Source organism: Schistocerca cancellata, chromosome 10 (genome assembly GCF_023864275.1).
Source record: "Schistocerca cancellata isolate TAMUIC-IGC-003103 chromosome 10, iqSchCanc2.1, whole genome shotgun sequence".
NCBI classification, from domain to species: domain Eukaryota; kingdom Metazoa; phylum Arthropoda; class Insecta; order Orthoptera; family Acrididae; genus Schistocerca; species Schistocerca cancellata.
In genome coordinates, this window is record NC_064635.1 from 187,706,807 (window position 1) to 187,728,178 (window position 21,372).

The 21,372-nt window shown below is 41.5% G+C and overlaps 1 protein-coding gene across 1 annotated transcript in view; it reads right to left on the bottom strand.

Moving 5' to 3' along the window:
- Positions 1-21,372, bottom strand: part of LOC126106234 (potassium voltage-gated channel protein eag) — a 362,209-nt gene that overhangs the window by 5,264 nt on the left and 335,573 nt on the right. Inside the window, exons 10-11 of the mRNA XM_049912462.1 lie at positions 18,501-18,689; positions 2,219-2,502 (exon numbers count right to left, since the gene is read on the bottom strand). Of these exons, the coding sequence (XP_049768419.1) occupies positions 2,219-2,502; positions 18,501-18,689 (473 nt within the window). The remainder of the gene's footprint in view (positions 1-2,218; positions 2,503-18,500; positions 18,690-21,372) is intronic.

Here is a 21,372-nt window from a genome sequence, read left to right on the forward strand (position 1 = left end):
TGCTCAGAGGAGATCTCCATCTCCTAGTACTCCTACTTGTACAACTTGATGCCAAAGAGCACGAACGGCTTTTTACAAGAAAGTCAAACTGTGCGCAACAAGTTCTATGATTCATAAGACAGTGTACTGGTATACTTGAACGGCACAACTAAACTGAGTGCTATACAGTTGCAGAACTACTATCCCGAAACACAAAGCCTCGAGTTTGATTTTGTGGTATAGTGCATCATATGAAATTGTTCCAAGTGCCTTATCTGAAAATTATCTTCAGGAGTTAATTGGAGAACAGACTCGTGAAGATGACATCTTAGATATGGTGGTGGCAAACAGACCCAGACGTTTCGACTCAGCGTAGAACAGCAATATACAAGCTCCAATCTGATGTGTGGCTAAAATTCTACATTGGTCAGATAGGCGGAGGATTCGAAATTAGGTACAAAGGCCACCTTGATGGTTTAGACTAGGAAACTTGAACAAATATACATTTGCAGTCCACTCTGCAGAAGAAAACCATTCAGTGAGAAACACTGAGAGAAAATATTACAGTTAGCAAAAAAAGGAGCCACTGTTAATCTGTTAGAGCAAATAGAAATAAACACACAAAAAACAGTTCCCCTTACAATATCCTTGACGAGCAGACTCAGTTTGTAACACTCATTTCCTGTCAGACTTCCTGGAACTGTTTTCCACACTCCAATATAGACAATGTTTATACAGCTGTTGCATATCAAGTAAAATATCGTACAATATTGCATGTCTCTATAATAGCCAACATTATTTACGAAACTAAATATTAATAAATTTTAATATATTTCCATGATCACTCTTCAAATAGCACGTAAGGATATCACACACTTTCTTACCCACATTTATCTATCTATCGTTGTATGAAAGAAGTTTGCAACACTGTAATTATCTGCCTGTATTTAATGTCCTACACTTAATGTAAAGAACTTCTTCAGTTTAACATAAATATAATTTAGGCGTCCTTCGCGAAAAAGCCATACCTTTGCCTCATTGTATCGCAGCGTCTTTGACACTCGTGTACTCTGTAAATTTGGAAATTTATGATAAGTTCTATGGGACCACACTGCCGACGTCATCGGTCCCTAAGCTTACACACTACTTAATCTAACTTAAACTAACTTACGCTGAAGACATCACACACACCCCTGCCCGAGGGAGGACTCGAACCTCCGACAAGACACCTCAGAAAGCACGGCTACCCCGCGCGGCTATATTTAGTAAATTCTGTATTTGTTTTCATAGGTTTGAATCAAAACACGTGGTGCACATTGGAAAATCGTTTTCTGGCTATATAATAGTTTTACGATGCAAACCGACGTATGTGATGGTGAAAATACGAACAGCTTTGCATATATTTCGTTGGAAGAAAACTGCAAAAAGGAATGAGCCAGATGGGAATTTCACGGAAGTTGTATTCTAACACAAATCTGTACACGTTTGTAATTGTGTATTACCGTTTATCGTTGGCAGCTCGCCAGTAAACCGACGCATCGTTTGTTTTGACGAAAACACGGAAGCCGTCTGACGAATAACTGTGTCAAATCGAAACAGGTGACAGTGCTTTTTGAATAACGTAACCTAAAACCAGTTTGTGGCTTGTTTCTGTACGCCTCTAACAATTTATTTCATACAACTTGACTAGAAGAAGGGATGGGTTGGTAGGACATGTTCTGAGGCATCAAGGGATCACCAATTTAGTATTGGAGGGCAGCGTGGAGGGTAAAAATCGTAGAGGGAGACCAAGAGATGAATAGAACAAGCAGATTCAGAAGGATGTAGGTTGCAGTAGGTACTGGGAGATGAAGAAGCTTGCACAGGATAGAGTAGGACGGAGAGCTGCATCAAACCAGTCTCAGGACTGAAGACCACAATAAACAACACCCAAAGTCTCCAATTCTTTATTTGACAGAACTGCCGTAAACTTTCTGTTTGTTCGAAAATGAAAGCTTACAATCAGTGTATATTACAAGATTTGACACACAACAGTGAGAAATTGACCATTAATGTGTAAACATTAAAAGATGAGTCTTGTTTAGCGAAAAATGAAGAGATGCTTCTTGCGAATTTACAGGTCAGACAGGGAAAGAAAGGACTGAGGAGGTTGCTGGCGTGGAAGGTGCGAATAAAGTAAGTCGGCAGTGTGTGGGGCATTAGCTAGGCGATAGCTGTGAGCGTGGCTGTGGGTACCCACCTTCTTTTCCTGAGAACGAGGCCTCCCACGCCGTTTCCACCCCCGCTGACGGGTACCGGGATGGTGGTTCCGCCCCCGCCGCCGCCGCCAGAAGACGACGAGGACGAGGTGGGCGTGGCAGACTGCTGCTGCGGCTTGGGCTGGAGGCTCACCTGCGACACGTCCGCCGGCGACGCTCCTCCAGCCGCCGCGTCGGGGGCGGCCGCCTCCGGCGCGGGGGCGGGGGTGGGGGCGGGGCCGAGCCTCTGCACGATCTCGGCCAGCATCTCCTCCATGCGGCCCACCTGCGCAGTGCCACACTGTGCTTTGGTAGACCGGACGGTGGACAGTAGAGGGCGTACAGTGTTACTTGGCTCCTAGCTGGGAGGGAACGACGGTAGTGGTGGGGTCAGTACAGTAGGCGAAGGTGCACTTCTGAAGCGGAACATTATGAAATAGTTTCGCGTTGTGCGACCTCGCACTGATGTCGGCTGTTTGCGACACATGAAAATTTTTACCTGACAGGGACTCGAACCTGCATTTCTCGCCCATCACAAGCAGTCGGCCTAACCACCGCTGCATCCGATTACACCTCCAGTACCGATCCAAACTTCCATATATGACATAAGCACAACCTTTTCGTTTTCTTTTTATTTTTTGTAACTGGTTTGATGCGTCCCGCCACGAATTTCTCTTCTGCACCAGCCTCTTCATCTCAGAGTAGCACTTGCAACCCACATCCTCAATTACTTGCTGAATGCATTCCAAGTTCCGTTTTCCTCTATAGATTTTACCCTCTACAGCTCCCTTTAGTACAATGGAAGTTACTGTTTGACAGATATCCTACCATTCCGTGCTTCCTCCTTGTCAGTTCCTCTCCTATTTTGCGTAGTACCTCTTAATTCCTTACTTTATCAGTCCACCTAATTTTCAATATTCTTCTGTAGCGTCACCTCTGAAAAGCTTCCATTCATTTCTTTTCCAGTTTTCACTACCATACAATTGTTCTGCTCCAGACATACATTCTCAGAAATTTCTTCCTCAAATTAAGGCCTATATTTGATACTAGTACACTTCCCTTTGCCAGGGATTCCCTTTTTGCCAGTGCTGGTCATCTGTCATCGGTCCCTAAGCTTTCACACTCATTAATCTAACCTAACTAACATACGCTAAGGACGACACACACACACACACACACACACACACACACACACACACACACATGCCTGTTCTATTATTCGAACCTCCGACGGAAGGAGCCGCGCGGACCATAACAAGGCGCCTCAGACCACGCGGCTATCCAGCGGGGCAGATCTGCTTTCTACAAGGGCAGTTCAATAAGTAATGCAACACATTTTTTTTCTCGGCAAATTTTGGTTGAAAAAACCGGAAATTTCTTGTGGAATATTTTCAAACATTCTCGCTTCGTCTAGTATAGTTTCATTGACTTCCGACAGGTGGCAGCGCTCTACGGAGCTGTTAAAATGGCGTCTGTAACGGATGTGCGTTGCAAACAACGGGCAGTGATCGAGTTTCTTTTGGCGGAAAACCGGGGCATCTCAGATATTCATAGGCGCTTGCAGAATGTCTACGGTGATCTGGCAGTGGACAAAAGCACGGTGAGTCGTTGGGCAAAGCGTATGTCATCATCGCCGCAACGTCAGGCGAGACTGTCTGATCTCCCGCGTGCGGGCCGGCCGTGCACAGCTGTGACTCCTGCAATGGCGGAGCGTGCGAACACACTCGTTCGAGATGATCGACGGATCACCGTCAAACAACTCAGTGCTCAACTTGTCATCTCTGTTGGTAGTGCTGTCACAATTGTTCACCAGTTCGGATATTCAAAGGTTTGTTCCCGCTGGGTCCCTCGTTGTCTAACCGAACACCATAAAGAGGAAAGGAGAACCATCTGTGCGGAATTGCTTGCTCGTCATGTGGCTGACGGTGACAATTTCTTGTCAAAGATTGTTACAGGCGATGAAACATGGGTTCATCACTTCGAAACTGAAACAAAACGGCAATCAATGGAGTGGCGCCACACCCACTCCCCTACCGAGAAAAAGTTTAAAGCCATACCCTCAGCCGGTTAAGTCACGGTTACAGTCTTCTGGGACGCTGAAGGGGTTATTCTGTTCGATGTCCTTCCCCACGGTCAAACGATCGACTCTGAAGTGTATTGTGCTACTCTTCAGAAATTGAAGAAACGACTTCAGCGTGTTCTTAGGCACAAAAATCTGAACGAACTTCTCCTTCTTCGTGAGAACGCAAGACCTCATACAAGTCTTCGCACCCGAGAGGAGCTCACAAAACTTCAGTGGACTGTTCTTCCTCACGCACCCTACAGCCCCGATCTCGCACCGTCGGATTTCCATATGTTTGGCCCAATGAAGGACGCAATCCGTGGGAGGCACTACGCGGATGATGAAGAAGTTATTGATGCAGTACGACGTTGGCTCCGACATCGACCAGTGGAATGGTACCGTGCAGGCATACAGGCCCTCATTTCAAGGGTGCGTAAGGCCGTAGCATTGGATGGAGATTACGTTGAAAAATAGTGTTGTGTAGCTAAAAGATTGGGGAATAACCTGGTGTATTTCAATGCTGAATAAAACAACCCCTGTTTCAGAAAAAAATGTGTTGCATTACTTATTGAACTGCCCTCGTATGTCCTCCTTTGTCCGTCCGCCATGTGTTATTTTGTTGCCTAGGTAGCAGAATTCTTGAACTTAATCTACTTCGTGATCACCAATACTGATGTTAAGCTCTTCGCTGTTCTCAATTACGCTACTTCTCATTAATTTCGTCTTTCTTTGATTTACTCTCAGTCCATATTTTGTACTCATTGGACTGTCCATTCCAGTCAGTAGATCCTGTAATTCTTCTTCACTTCCAGTGAGGATACAAATGTCATGAGCGAATCGTATCATTGATATCCTTTCTCCTTGAATTTTGATACCACACTTGAACATTTTATTTCCGTCATTGCTTCTTCGCTACATAGATAGAACAGTAGAGGTGAAAGAATACCCCCTGTCTTACACACGTTTTAATTCGAGCACCTCGTTCTCTTATTGTTCTCTCTTGGCTTTTGTACACAATGTATATTACCCATCTTTCCCTGTAGCTTACCCCTATTTTTCTTAGAATTTCGAACATCTTGCTCTATATGATATTGTCGAACGCTTTCTCCAAGTCGACAAATCCTATGAACGTGTCTCGATTTTTCTTTAGTCTTACTTCCATTATCAACTTCAACACCAGAACTGCCTCGTCCTAACGCCAAACGTAACACCATCTAACAGATACTTAATTTTCTTTTCCATTCTTGTGTATACTATTCTTGTCAGCAACTTGGATGCATGATCCGTTCAGCTGATTGTGCAATAATACTGGCACTTGTAGGCCCTTGTAGTCTTCGGAATTGCGTGGATCTTGTTTTTCCGGAAGTCAGACTCGTACATTCTATACACCAATGTGAATAGTGGTTTTATTGCCACAACCCTTATGTTGGCACAATTAATGATTCCCCTACAGGGAGACAAATCTTACAACCTCGTTTTCGACATCTGGCCAACGATACATCATTGATGATTACATTGTACGTGTTTATGCACTGTCTGTATCATTACAATAAATTGCTCTTTGGACACGTATTCAAGTCCGAATAGCATTGTATTGTGAAAATACACTGTATAAACGCATGCAATGCAACCACCAATGACGTATCCATGCCTCAACATGCTAAAATGACGATATGAGATATGTCTCCCTATGTGGGAATCACGAATTTTGCGAGCATAAAGGTTGTGACTTGCTAACATATGGCAACCTGGAGCGGTCCTGGAGGCTTTCTCGGACAGCCGGAGTGGTTAAGGCGACTGCTCCCGATAAACAGGAAATCTGTGTTCGAGTCCGAGCTCATCACAAATTTCATGTATCGCAAACAGCTGACATGATGCATAGTTGCAGAATGCGAAAATATTTCGTAATATTTACGACTGCTGTGATTACGGTGATATTGCGGCACAATGAACGATTTATTTTCGTGTGATTTATAAATCTTTTTTGTTATTCTTATTGTCATCTAAAAATTAGCTTCTTCTCCAAAAACACGGTGTATTTTACACAGTTTGACCTAATCAAGACGCTAATACAGCTGTAATTGCAAATGCAATAGGATCGTAAAAAGTCTATTACTAAACAAACCATTTAGGAAAAGTCAGGGATATACAAATAAACGTGTGGTTCCATCATGTACGTTATTATAAAACCATATTAATTGTTATTTCGTCAGCTGTCGATGGCAATTAAACAAATTTACATTTTTACTGAAAAATGCGGTTAAGAAAGCTTCTGATGTTAATTAACTATATGGCAAAATACTCTCCAATTTCAGTGGCATGATTTGCCAAAAACATGTTTTGATAGCTCGAACCGTTTATCAAATATGAGGAGTGTTATGAATATTTCGGTTTCACTCCATTCTTTGTGGAAATGGTCGGAAGTGAGTGCACTACGAACGATCCATTATCTCGAGATATAGGTCTCGTCTCAAAAGATTAAGAAAAAATTAAATATATCTACGTTTCGAATGCAGCAAAGTACCGGAAGATTATAATCAAAGTGCAGCTAATCAGAGGTATCCAGTGTGGGTTGTAATTATCGTACGGCAGGGAAACTTGGTAGATATGCTAATGTATCGATGTGCAGAATCTATTTAACCGAAAAAAAATTCATTTCAGTTTTGCCCATCAATCTAGTGCTGTATGCTGTTTATATGACGGTATAAAATCCATGGCGCCATTTCACGACTCATAACGTGAGTGAACAGTATGGCAATCGAGAAGAGAATCCTTGCGCTGTCAGTAAAACTGTTTGTGTGAACGTCGGCAATTACAGTGCTCCAGTGAGAGAATATCGCCGATTGAGAGGTCTGAGGAGAAACCCGATGTCATTCAATGGTTTATAGAAGATGATAATGAAACTGAAAAGCACGAGTCAGCTTGGTGTGCCACCTGGGAGAGGGAGGCGTTCTGTCCCGATGGAAGTTACGGACGAGGTCGCTGTTGCTGTAACTGAGCATGCAGGATGTTCCTCGCTCGTGCAGTGTCACGAGAACAGCCGAGTGCACGATCAACAGGAGGGAAAGTTTTGTGGTTTGTTTTACACTGGTACCCGTACAAGATCCAGACAGCGCAGCAACTGAAACCTTACAATACTCAGCAACTTTCCAAATTTGCTCTTCGGTTGTTGGCACACATAGAAAAATGGAAATGATCGTATGGAATTGTTGGCTGGGAGGCCCCATTCGGGGGAGTTCGGCCGACATATTGTAAGTCTTATTTACCCGTGGTCTAGTGGTAGCGTCTTTGACTCATAATCAAAACGCCTTCGGTCCCGGGTTCGATCCCCGCCAGTGCCTAAATTTTGATAAATAATCAGCATTGGCGGCCGAAGACTTCCGGCATAAGAAGTCAGCCTCATTCTGCCAACGGCCTTGTCAAAGAGGGCGGAGGAGCAGATAGAGGTTCAGGGCACTCTCTTGTCCTAGGGGTGGGAAATTGTCCCTAAAGGCGGAAGAATCAGCAATGATCAACGACATGAGGATGCAGAAGGCAATGGAAGCCACTGCATTAAAGACACGTAACGTGTATCAACAGGACATGTGGCCTGTATTTGAAGAAGTGTCATGATGATCTCTCCATTGGCAAAAGATTCCGTAATAGTCCCCCATTCGGATCTCTGGGAGGGGACTGCCAAGGGGGAGGTTACCATGAGAAAAAGATTGAATAATCAACGAAAGGATAACGTTCTACGAGTCGGGGCGTGAAATGTCAGAAGCTTGAACGTGGTAGGGAAACTAGAAAATCTGAAAAGGGAAATGCAAAGGCTCAATCTAGATATAGTAGGGGTCAGTGAAGTGAAGTGGAAGGAAGACAAGGATTTCTGGTCAGATGAGTATCGGGTAATATCAACAGCAGCAGAAAATGGTATAACAGGTTTAGGATTCGTTATGAATAGGAAGGTAGGGCAGAGGGTGTGTTACCGTGAATAGTTCAGTGACCGGGTTGTTCTAATCAGAATCGACAGCAGACCAACACCGGCAACGATAGTTCAGGTATACATGCCGACGTCGCAAGCTGGAGATGAACAGATAGAGAAAGTGTATGAGGATATTGAAAGGGTAATGCAGTATGTAAAGGGGGACGAAAATCTAATAGTCATGGGCGACTGGAATGCAGTTGTAGGGGAAGGAGTAGAAGAAAAGGTTACAGGAGAATATGGGCTTGGGACAAGGAATGAAAGAGGAGAAAGTAACAAGTTTCAGCTAGTAATAGCGAATACCCTGTTCAAGAATCACAAGAGGAAGAGCTATACTTGGAAAAGGCAGGGAGATACGGGAAGATTTCAATTAGATTACATCATGGTCAGACAGAGATTCCGAAATCAGATACTGGATTGTAAGGCGTACCCAGGAGCAGATATACACTCAGATCACAATATAGTAGTGATGAAGAGTAGGCTGAAGTTCAAGACATTAGTCAGGAAGAATCAATACGCAAAGAAGTCGGATACGGAAGTACTAAGGAATGACGAGACACGTTTGAAGTTCTCTAACGCTATAGATAAATAAGGAAAAGCGCAGTAGGCAGTACAGTTAAAGAGGAATGGACATCTCTAAAAAGGGCCATCACAGAAGTTGGGATGGAAAACATAGGTACAGAGAAGGCAGCCGCGAAGAAACCATGGGTAACAGAAGAAATACTTCAGTTGATTGATGAAAGGAGGAAGTACAAACATGTTCCGGGAAAATCAGGAATACAGAAATATAAGTCGCTGAGAAATGAAATAAATAGGAAGTGCAGGGAAGCTAAGACGAAATGGCTGCAGGAAAAATGTGAAGACATCGAAAAAGATATGATTGTCGGAAGGACAGACTCAGCATACAGGAAAGTCAAAACAACCTTTGGTGACATTAAAAGCAACGGTGGTAACATTAAGAGTGCAACGGGAATTCCACTGTTAAATGCAGAGGAGAGAGCAGATAGGTGGAAAGAATACATTGAAAGCCTCTATGAGGGTGAAGATTTGTCTGATGTGATAGAAGAAGAAACAGGAGTCGATTTAGAAGAGATAGGGGATCCAGTATTAGAATCGGAATTTAAAAGAGCTTTGGAGGACTTACGGTCAAATAAGGCAGAAGGTATAGATAACATTCCATCAGAATTTCTAAAATCATTGGGTAAAGTGGCAACAAAACGACTATTCACGTTGGTGTGTAGAACATACGAGTCTAGCGATATACCATCTGACTTTCGGAAAAGCATCATCCACACAATTCGTGGCGGGCCGCATCAAACCAGTCAGTAGACTGATGACCAAAAAAAAATTCTAAGTACTTTTTAGGTGACGCCACATCGGCGACTTGCGAGTCAATGATGATGAAAATGATGATGAAGGACACACTACCCAGTCCCCTCTCGGGAATCGAACCCGGGACCCCGCATGGTAGGCGGTAGTGCTACGGCTACGCTACGGAGGCGGACGTTAGCACATATAAAAGCTGGGCAACATTCTATGGAGTGATGAACCACATTTTACGCTACATGGTGGAGTGCATACACAGAACAGCTGAATTTAGTGTACCGTTGAACAGCATGTTGTGCATGAAGAGTGTATGTGAGTGTGTGGTGTTGCTTCACGAGCACCTTTATACTCGGTCCGTTGTTCTTTGAAGAGAACACACCCAGAGGGTCTGTCAGGTGTGACGAGACGTCTGCGAGTTACCGAGAGCTCCTTGTATAACGTGTGATTCCTGCATTGGAAGAACGCAACTGTGTGGAAGTCACTGTTCCCTTGCAAGATGCGGCAACATCTCATGTCACTCGCCAAGTGAAAGATCTGCTTAATGCAGCCTCCCAAAAACGTGTTACCTTCAAAGTTTTTTCCAAGATCTATGGTCTGCAATACCACCTGACCGGAATCCATGCGACTTTTGGCTGCGGGAGTATTTAAATGAATACCAGGGACACGTTCGGTCTCTACCTTATCTGAAGGCCAGTGAACAAGATCACGTTGCTGAGAATCCACTGGAACTGCTGCGAGCAACTGATCACGTCATTTTATGGATGAAGCATCTGCTCATATTGAACGAAATGTGTAGGCGGAGTTTAATAATGAAATCAACTTGTTTGACCTTTTCTGCCCAAATCTGTTCCTAATCCACTACATGTGGAAACAATTCTATACGTCTTTCTTGCACTCACATCGCCAGATTTGCACCTGGTGACCAAAATTAGATCTCATTTTTTTTCCAGCGTCAGTTGGTTCTGCGTTAATGCAGTACAATATCTACAAAGTTTCTCTGCCATACTGTAGTTCCAGCTCGCGAGGGCCTCTGTGCGTAGGAGCATTTTATTTATAGACATCTTGTACAGTCCAACATCCACCGAAAGCTAAAAAATAGCAACCCCTATTTTTCACTGCAAAATATTTCAATTTCGCGCAGTACTTTACGTAACATACAAATACCACAATAACTATGAGCATTGGCGAAATAATAGGCAGCTGATCATGAACCTGACTAACGAGGGTATGAGATGTGATATAATAGTTTTCTTTTGGAATGGAAATGGAAATGAAGTCCCATGCTTCTTGACAGAGCGTAGGGGAACGATGCGGGAGACCCAGCATCGCCGTACTAGGCAAGGTCCTAATGGAGGTGGTTTGCCGTTGCCTTCCTCCGACCGTATTGGGGATGAATGAAAAACAGGTCACTACCTTACAACGAATTATTTACACTCACTTGTTACACAATGTTGAGGAGGCACTAAGAAATAGTAGCCATGAGAAACCAATAAAAGATAAAATTCACATCTGTAATGGTAAAACCATATAAATCATGCTGATCATTATTACAGTGCACTTCAAAAATGTAACTAATGAATCGACATTGTTCCAATGTCTCTTAGGTTAAGGAAAGGTTAGGACGTCAGAGGGCAGTAATTGTCTATGCAGGATAGGTGCAGAAGAGTGAAAATAATATCACTAAAATAGCTGAAAACAATTAAAAAATTAAAACAGTAACCTAGAAACAAGGGATTTAGTGACCATATGCTAATATGTAGACCTTTTTTAAAACCAATGAATTATGCAAACAGTGAAATAATTTAAACTATATCATTTGTGAGTAAAACTAGGGGATTGAAAGCTAGGTCATTGTTTCAAATGATTAACTTCACAATGGAAGAGGGAGGAGTTTATCAGGTGAGGCACACACTGTAGGTTAGGCATTTTAGGGAATGGTATGAATGGGTTTACGGTAACAATTGTTCTATTTGGAGTTTTTGAAAGTAAATTAGGCCACTATTGTTAATTATATGATTGACAATTGAAAAAGATTCTGTAAATGTGGAACCAAAAAATGTCAGATATGAGTCATTCTCAATTTGGATAGCCTTGTGGATCTGTAAATTAGGTTTTGTAAGAAGTCTTACTCAATCTCGTCGTCTCTGATATCAGAAACAACTTTCTCAAATACATAAGTGAGGGTCAGCAGGCTCAATAGAAGTTTGGGAGTGAGATGAAGCAATAATGCTTGGCGGCCAGTGGTTACAACTGCAAATAAGTCACAATGAAGATATTTGTTGATGAAACTCATTGTAAATAATCCATCACAATTTGAGAAGAACAGTGATGTCCATACCAACAACAATAGAAGAGAAAATATCTTCATTACCCATCATTAAAGCTGTCAGTGGCTCAGAAAGGACTCCAATATACAGTAACAAAAATTTTAGATCATAATCCCAATAACATAAAATGCCTGACAGGTAGCAGAGCAAGTTTTAAATTTAACATACAGAATAATTTCCCCTGTCGATAGACAGTTTTCTGTTTAGAAACTGATAGCCTGTAAAAAAACACTACCATTTAAGTGTAGCTGCATGAGCCCTTTAAGTATAGCTGCACGAGCAGAAAGTAAAATTTAATGTGTTCATTAAGGTTAACACTAATCATGTACTCATATAGACATCTTTCTGCTAAAAGAATCATTCAAATTCTCGAACTATGCATCTAGAAGGAGAAGATATCAGAATCTGGGAATTTACTATTATTTAGTATTAACAGGGTTATTTCTGGGGTATAGCTGGTAACTGTTCATTTTTTTATTAATTAATGTTTTTTGCTTATTTAGCACAAACACATTAGGACCTTAATGCCCTTTCTTATGTCTTATCAGGAGAAACACAAAAATTACATGTCACAATAATTATAATTTGCACTACTAATAAAAATAATAAACTGCAATAACAATAATAATAATCATAATAACACTAATAATGATGAAAAACAATGGAGGATTTAACAATGATATAATTAGTTAATACATGACAAACTCATCACTAATTATTTCCATTGTTAACAAAAGTAATAATTTGCTGTAATAATAATAATAATAGTAACAACCACAACAATAATAATAGTAATAATAAATGGCAATGCAATGTGGCTAGGGCCTCCTGTCAGGTAGACTGTTCGCCTGGTACAAGTCTTTCGATGATAAGGGCCACACAACACCCAGAAAATCTCCAACCCGGCCGGGAATCGAACGCAGGCCGTTAGGCATGACATTCCAGTAAAGGATGTTGTGTGCAACGCTGGCTCGGTTTCAAATAATGCAGTACATGACCTAAGTTCATGGCTTGTAGAAAATAAACTAACGCTAAATCACAGTAAGACTCAGTTTTTACAGTTTCTAACACACAATTCGACAAAACCTGAAGTTTTAATTTCACAGAATGGGCATATGATTAGTGAAACTGTACAGTTCAAATTTCTAGGTGTTCAAATAGATAGTAAGCTGTCGTGGAAAGCTCACGTTCAGAATCATGTTCAAAGACTTAATACTGCCATTATTACTGTTCGAATATTATCAGAAGTGAGTGATCGTTCGACAGGCAAATTAGTCTACTTTGTTTATTTTCATTCGCTTATGTCGTATGGTATTGTATTTTGTGGTAACTCTTCCCATTCACGAGGATATTTTTGGCTCAGAAACGGGAGGTTCGGGCAATAAGTGGTGTAAGTTTACCAACCTCTTGTCGACCCCTGTTCACGAGTCTGGGTATTTTGACATTGGCCTCTCAATATTTATATCCCTTACTGTCATTTCTTGTTAAAAATATGAGCTTATTCCCAAGAATAAGCAGCTTTCACTCGGTTCATACTCGGAAGAAATCAAACCTGCATTTGGATCGGACTTCCTTAACCCTTGTGCAAAAATGTGTGCAGTATGCTGCTGCATCCATTTTCAATAAGCTGCCACTCGAATATCAAAAATCTTAGCAGTAATCCACGCGCTTTCAAATCTAAACTGAAGAGTTTCCTCATGGGTCACTCCTTCTATTCTGTCGAGGAGTTCCTTATTGCATTGTCGATTGTGTTTACTTAAAGTTATGGACTGACTTATTCGGGTTCATAAAGATTTATTTTTATCTTTTATTACTTTTTTGTTGTAATTTCATGTACTGACACGTTCCATGACCTTGGAGATTCGCTCCCCAATTTGGTCCTACGGAACTGGACGTGTAAATAAATAAATAAAAAATTGGTGTGGGTGTGAGGGTTGGCTACAGTGAGCTGCAGCAAGAGAGAGCTTTTGTGATGAAAGTGGACCATTAGGTATTTTTTGAAGTTTGAAAGGATTTTAATTTCTACTACATTTTGAGGAATATTGTTCCAAAGTCAGATTCCTTATACAGAAAATGATTTAGAGAACATGATAGTCTTGCGTAGTGGAACAGAGTATTTTACTTTGTTGGGAATGAGTATTTTTTGCTGTATTTTTCAGACAGTAGTGTAAGGGTTGCAGATAAGTAGGAAGCAGTGCAATGATTGAGAAGACGATACAGCAGACACAGGATATGATAATCTCTACACTTATCAGCCTGTAGCCATGATAGTTCATCATAGACAGGAGTGGTATGGTCGAAATCATGTACATCATATATATGTTTTGCATTCAAGCATTCTTCGCCAGTTCGTGCTGACATGAGCTCTAATATGAAAGTTCATGAAAAAGCACGTGAAGCTAATCATGGATGGAGAGTATTAATGACTCTGGAAGTTTCTCTTGAAGTTCAAGAGCAAATACTTTTTTTATATAAGCTTAGGATATGAAGGTAATTTTTCAATTAACGAATAAGGTTTCCAGACAAAGAAATTTCGAGTCAGTGACATTAGGATAAAGCATTGGTGTTGAACAGCTGATGGGAATTAAGTACATGGGTTCGGTAATGTCATTTCTATGCAGTGGTATATTTTTACTTTTGGGATGGGTGGGGTGCTAGTATTGAATCTTTTATGAGGATTGTTTCGAACTTACACTGACTCAAATGGAAAGTGTTACACCATGAGGACTTTCACCAAACGCCACCAAACGAATACCCCATATTTTCCATGTAAGTCGGATATGTTATTCATGTTTCACACATACTCAAGTTTTTTTTGCAGTACAGAGAAAACCCATTCCTACAAATGAAGAATGATGTAATAAATGATTAGTATTGGGCTAGTCTAACGGTACTGGAAATATTCAGTAGGCAATTGTAGCACAACATGCTTAGAAAACATACACATGCAGCATATCATCATCTTCCAGTTCTTGAGAAATGTGTAGTGATTGGCATGAGGGACCTGGGGTAATTGTGCTGACACATCACACGAGCAGTCGACCGTCGTGCAAAGACTGCAGATCGATTGGGGGCAAGGTGAAGCAAGGACAACAGCATGGCAAGATCTCATATGTGTCCACAAAGAAGAATTACACCCTGTATAAGTTGTAGTATTGTTAGACTGACTCTGACAAATGTACAGACAACAACAACTGAGATTTGGGCAAATGTTTCAGGCAGAGTGTCAGCACGAACAGTTGGGAACAGACTCCTGGAAACTGGGTTGACATATCGATTTGCTATGTGTCGTTCACTGCTGACACCATTCTACAGACGACAGAGACAGGCATAGCGTAGAGTCAGGTTCCACTGGGACACTGAGTGGCAGTTTGTGGTGTTCAGTGATGAGTCTCGCTTCCATTTGCGGTAGTCAGATTGATGGCAACATGTCTGTAGACGACTAACAAAAGGCCACAGGAAGCAACGATTCTCGAGACCCATACCTCCATTGTTCCCAGAGTTCTTGGGTGGGAAATGTGGGATACAGCAAGAGGACCGACATGGTAGTTGTTGAACAGAAGCATAATTCTCGCCAGTGTGTCAAGAATGGTGAATCCTGTTGTCATAACGTCCATGAGGAGGGCACATAATGGCATATTCCGCAGGAAAATGCAAAACCCCGAAATATGATTCACACCACGAAAGCCCATCTGGTCCCTAGCGTTGGCCATAAAGCATGTCTGGAATGCAGTGGTAGCACCCGCTCATGCTAACATCCAGTCAGCAGCCAGCATTAATACAACTCATACTGGACGTTGAAGGAAAACCTTAGTTCTTCATGAATACAAATCATACTCAAGGTTGAAGAAGGACATCAGTTCTGAATAATTTAATACCAGCTATGTAACAAACACCTACACAATGTTTAATAAATACTAATAAATATTGCTCAGATGGAAACCCAGTTCTAAGCAAAGAAGGGAAAGCAGAAAGGTGGAAGGAGTATATAGAGGGTCTATACAAGGGCGATGCACTTGAGGACAATATTATGGCAAATGGAAGTGGATGTAGGTGAAGATGAAATGGGAGATACGATACTGCGTGAAGAGTTTGACAGAGCACTGAAAGACCTGAGTCGAAACAAGGCCCCCGGAGTAGACAACATTCCATTGGAACTACTGACGGCCTTGGGAGAGCCATTCCTGACAAAACTCTACCATCTGGTGAGCAAGATGTATGAAACAGGTGAAATACCCTCAGACTTCAAGAAGAATATAATAATTCCAATCCCAAAGAAAGCAGGTGTTGACAGATGTGAAAATTACCGAACAGTCAGTTTAATAAGTCACAGCTGCAAAATACTAACAAGAATTCTTTACAGACGAATGGAAAAACTAGTAGAAGCCGACCTCGGGGAAGATCAGTTTGTATTCCGTAGAAATACTGGAACGCGTGAGGCAATACTGACCTTACGACTTATCTTAGAACAAAGATTAAGGAAAGGCAAACCTACGTTTCTAGCATTTGTAGACTTAGAGAAAGCTTTTGACAATGTTGACTGGAATACTCTCTTTCAAATTCTAAAGGTGGCAGGGGTAAAATACAGGGAGCGACAGACTATTTACAATTTGTACAGAAACCAGATGGCAGTTATAAGATTCGAGGGGCATGAAAGGGAAGCAGTGGTTGGGAAGGGAGTAAGACAGGGTTGTAGCCTCTCCCCGATGTTATTCAATCTGTATATTGAGCAAGCAGTAAAGGAAACAAAAGAAAAATTCGGAGTAGGTATTAAAATCCATGGAGAAGAAATAAAAACTTTGAGGTTCGCCGATGACATTGTAATTCTGTCAGAGACAGCAAAGGACTTGGAAGAGCAGCTGAACGGAATGGACAGTGTCTGGAAAGGAGGATTTAAGATGAACATCAACGAAAGCAAAACGAGGATAATGGAATGTAGTCGAATTAAGTTGGGTGATGCTGAGGGAATTAGATTAGGAAATGAGACACTTAAAGTAGTAAATGAGTTTTGCTATTTGGGGAGCAAAATAACTGATGATGGTCGAAGTAGAGAGAATATAAAATGTAGACTGGCAATGGCAAGGAAAGCGTTTCTGAAGAAGAGAAATTTGTTAACATCGAGCATAGATTTAAGTGTCAGGAAGTCATTTCTGAAAGTATTTGTATGGAAGTGAAACATGGACGGTAAATAGTTTGGACAAGAAGAGAATAGAAGCTTTCGAAATGTGGTGCTACAGAAGAATGCTGAAGATTAGATGGGTAGATCACATAACTAATGAGGAAGTATTGAATAGGATTGAGGAGAAGAGAAGTTTGTGGCACAACTTGACCAGAAGAAGGGATCGGTTGGTAGGACATGTTCTGAGGCATCAAGGGATCACCAATTTAGTATTGGAGGGCAGCGTGGAGGGTAAAAATCGTAGGGGGAGACCAAGAGATGAATACACTAAGCAGATTCAGAAGGATGTAGGTTGCAGTAGGTACTGGGAGATGAAGCAGCTTGCACAGGATAGAGTAGCATGGAGAGCTGCATCAAACCAGTCTCAGGACTGAAGACCACAACAACAACAACAATAAATATTGGACTGGTGTTTCATGGTATATCTATTTTCGTGTTCATCACTATATACTGTGTGTAATGTGTATAAGTGCAGATATTTCTGTTGGTGACCGAGGACAGTATAATGAACACATTACATAAGTATTTACATCATTTTCAGACTAATAATTATAGCTATTACAAGGCATACGTTTTCAAGTTGATTAAGTCTTCCCACTATGTGTCGCATGAGCAAGCCATTAATGTTTATTGTACCCTGGGAAGCAGGTCAGTTACTGAAGTGTGGATGTATGGTCTCAAAACGGTCAATCTATACTAACAGGCTGCAGCTGTTACAAGTGATATGTTTACAAGTTGGTCAATACCTTGCACTACGTGTAGGAAGAACAAGCAATTGATGCTTATTATCCCCTGGGAAGAAGGTCAGATGTTGAAGTGAGGATACATGCTCACATAACGCGCAGTCTATACTAACAGGTGTAGTCCACTTAGTGGCGCAGAAAACATCAGATCATAAAGTTTGTAGCTTGTTTATGGGAAGACTGCTCAACACAGATAAAAAAACAACCAACACAACAATCTGTATAGATTTTAACATAGAAAATACAAAACTATCTGCACTTATCCCTGTTACGTACCGTATCTAGCTTCATATATATATGTTATGGAAGTCTAGGCACATCCAGAAGATTACATTGCAACATCCATTTAGAAAAAATTATTGTGTTCATACTATTGTGAACAATTTACTCTCTATAATATGAAATACGAGTATGTGTTGTTGGGATCCTTTATCACTATTATGTAGGCAAGCAAAATTATTTTAATAATGCGCCATTTATGCAGTACGGTGCTGGTTGCATAGTATGTACAGCAAATGAGAATAAATAAGTTGTACGTTAGCTATGTAAGAAATGAGAGAAAAAGTGGCTGCAACTATGTAAGTGACCGTGTATATCACAACTTTACCAGTTCGATTTGGCAATGTTTTTGTGTGCAGTGCTAGCTTCCATTGCCTACCCTGATGGCTGTCTGATGCAGTGCTTACCTTCTGGTGTAACCGCTGGACCTCGAGTTTGACGTCGACCTTGAAGTCCATGATGTTGGCCACGAGGTCCTTGTACTCTGCCGGGGGCAGCATGGAGGCCACCCCTGAGACGACGGGGTGAGGCGTGGGTGGGGGGTCGTTCAGCCTCTGCTCCACACTGCGGACCATGCCGCTGTCGCACGACTCCACCTGCAAAGTGCCGACATCACCAGCTCACGGTTCTCACTCAAGATACTGCTGTCACATGACAAAAGATATGGCTGTCGCATGATACTACTTGTACAGCAGCAACATCGCCAGCTCACAGTTGTCACTAATGATACCGCTGTCATATGACAAAAGATATGGCTGTCGCATGATACCACTTGTATAGCAGCAACATCGCCAACTCACAGTTGTCACTAATGATACTGCTGTCACATGACAAAAGATATGGCTGTCAAATGTCATCACCTGTAAAGCAGCAACATCACCAGCTCACAGTTCTCACTAAAGATATTGCTTTCACAAGACAAAAGATACGACCTGCAAAGCGCTGCAATCTCCATCTCACATTTAATGCTAAATGTGCCGCTGTCACATGACATTAGCAAAGCCCCCATGCATCCCTGGCAAAACGGCCAAATCTGCACCCGAACACCCACATAACTATACCTTTATGACTTTTAGACGCAGATTTAGCAATAATTATGTAAGTAGGTTTAATAATAATGAAAAACATTGGAACATATTGTCTAGTTAGATTTGATACCAGATCAACATGGGTTAAAGATTTAGCGCAGTGATTAAGAACGAAACTTAAGACATTCTATGATGTAGCATGTTTCAGAGTTCCTTTTATGGTACAATAATAGAAAATACGTAAGGTTACTTCCAGTGGTCTTATGACATAAGATACTTCAACGATGCAGATGACTTGTCTGTTTACGATGTTCCACTTTAGAAAATTGGAAATTTGTAGTGAGTTCCTATGGGACCAAACTGCTGAGGCCATCGACCCATAGGCTTACACACTATTTAATCTAACTTAAAATAACTTACACTAAGGACAACACACACACCCACGCCCGAGGGAGGACTCGTACCTACCTCGCACGGTTTCAGTTTAGATAAATGATTCCCACAGTGGTCTATATCCACCTCCAGGGATCGACTGCAACCTGAACCTGATCAATAAAGACGAAAATAAAAAAAAGAATGGAGGTGCTTGGGTGTAACTGGGGGTCCATGAGAGTGGACCTCATTTGGGCAAGTCGATACCAAAATTCTGAATTCTCACAGAGATGATACTTGCTCACGTGCACATCATTGCACATATCACTGGCTAAGAGAGAGGGTGGAACAACTCTCTATTTTAGATTTTCTGCCCGCAACATTCATCGACCTTTCTCTGAAGATAGCACACGATATCCTGGCGCTGCCAGTGATGTCAGGAACAGCTTCCTCTCTGAAGTAGAGATTTATTAATTTGTAACGTCACTTCGCAGTGCTACACACACAACTTTCTGTGTTACTTCGCTGAGTGGGCCGAAGTCTGCAGACTTCTGTTGACGTCTATCGATCCAGAACCAGGGAACCCTCGTTCATCCCTTTGCGAACAGACTACAGTTACCTAAAATGAATGTAGGGGAAAGGTTTGTCTGATGTGATTGAAGAAGGAACATGAATCGATTTAGAAGAGATAGGGGATCCAGTACTAGAATCAGAATGTAAGAGAACTTTAAAGGACTTTAGATCAAATAAGGAAGAAGGGATCGATCGATAACATTCCTTCAGAATTTCTAAAATCATTAGGGGAAATAGCAACAAAATGACTATCTACGTTGATGTGTAGAATGAATGAGTCTGGCAATATACCATCTGACTTTTGAAAAAATATCGCCCACACAATCCCGAAGACTGCAAGAGCTCACAATTGCGAGAATTATCCAACAATCAGCTTAACAGCTCATGCATCCAAGTTGCTGACACGAATAATACACACAAGACTGGAAGAGGAAACTGAGGATGTGTTAGATGACGATCAGTTTGGCTTTAAGAAAGGTAAAGGCACGAGAAAGGCAATTCTGACCTTTCCGTTGATAATAGAAGCAAGACTAAAGAAAAATCAAGAATCGTTCATAGGATTTGTCGACCTAGAAAAAGCGTTCGACAATGTGAAAAGGTGCAAGATGTGCGAAAGTCTGAGAAAAATATGGGTAAGCTGTAGGGAGAGGCGGGTAATACACAATATGCACAGGTGCCGAAAAGGAAAAATAAGAATGGAAGACCAAGAATGAAGTCATGGGATTAAAAAAGGGTATAAGACAGGGATGTGCTATTCATTATGTATTTCGAAAAAGGAATGATGGAAATAAAAGAAAGGTTCAGAAGTGGAATTAAAATTCGAAGTGCAAGGGTATCAATGATACAATTCGCTGATGACATTGCTATCGTGAGTGAAAGTGGAGAAGAATTACATGATCTGCTGAATGGAATGAACAGTCTGATGAGTACAGAATATGGACTGAGAGTAAATCGAAGGAAAATGAAAGTAATGAGAAGTACCTGAAATGAGAACAGCGAGAAACTTAACATCAAGATTGATCGTCACGAAGTAGATGAATTTAAAGAATTCTGCTATCTAGGCAGCAAAATAACCAATGATGGACGGAGCAAGGACGACATCAAAAGTAGACTATCACTCGAAAAAAGGGCATTCCTGGCCACGAGAAGTCTACTAGTATCAAATGTAGATCTTAATTTTAGGAACAAATTCCTGAGAATATGCGTTTGGAGCACAGCATTGTATCTTACTGAAACATGGACTGTGGGAAAACCGGAACAGAAGATAATCGAAGCATATGAGATGTAGTGCTGCAGACGAATGTTG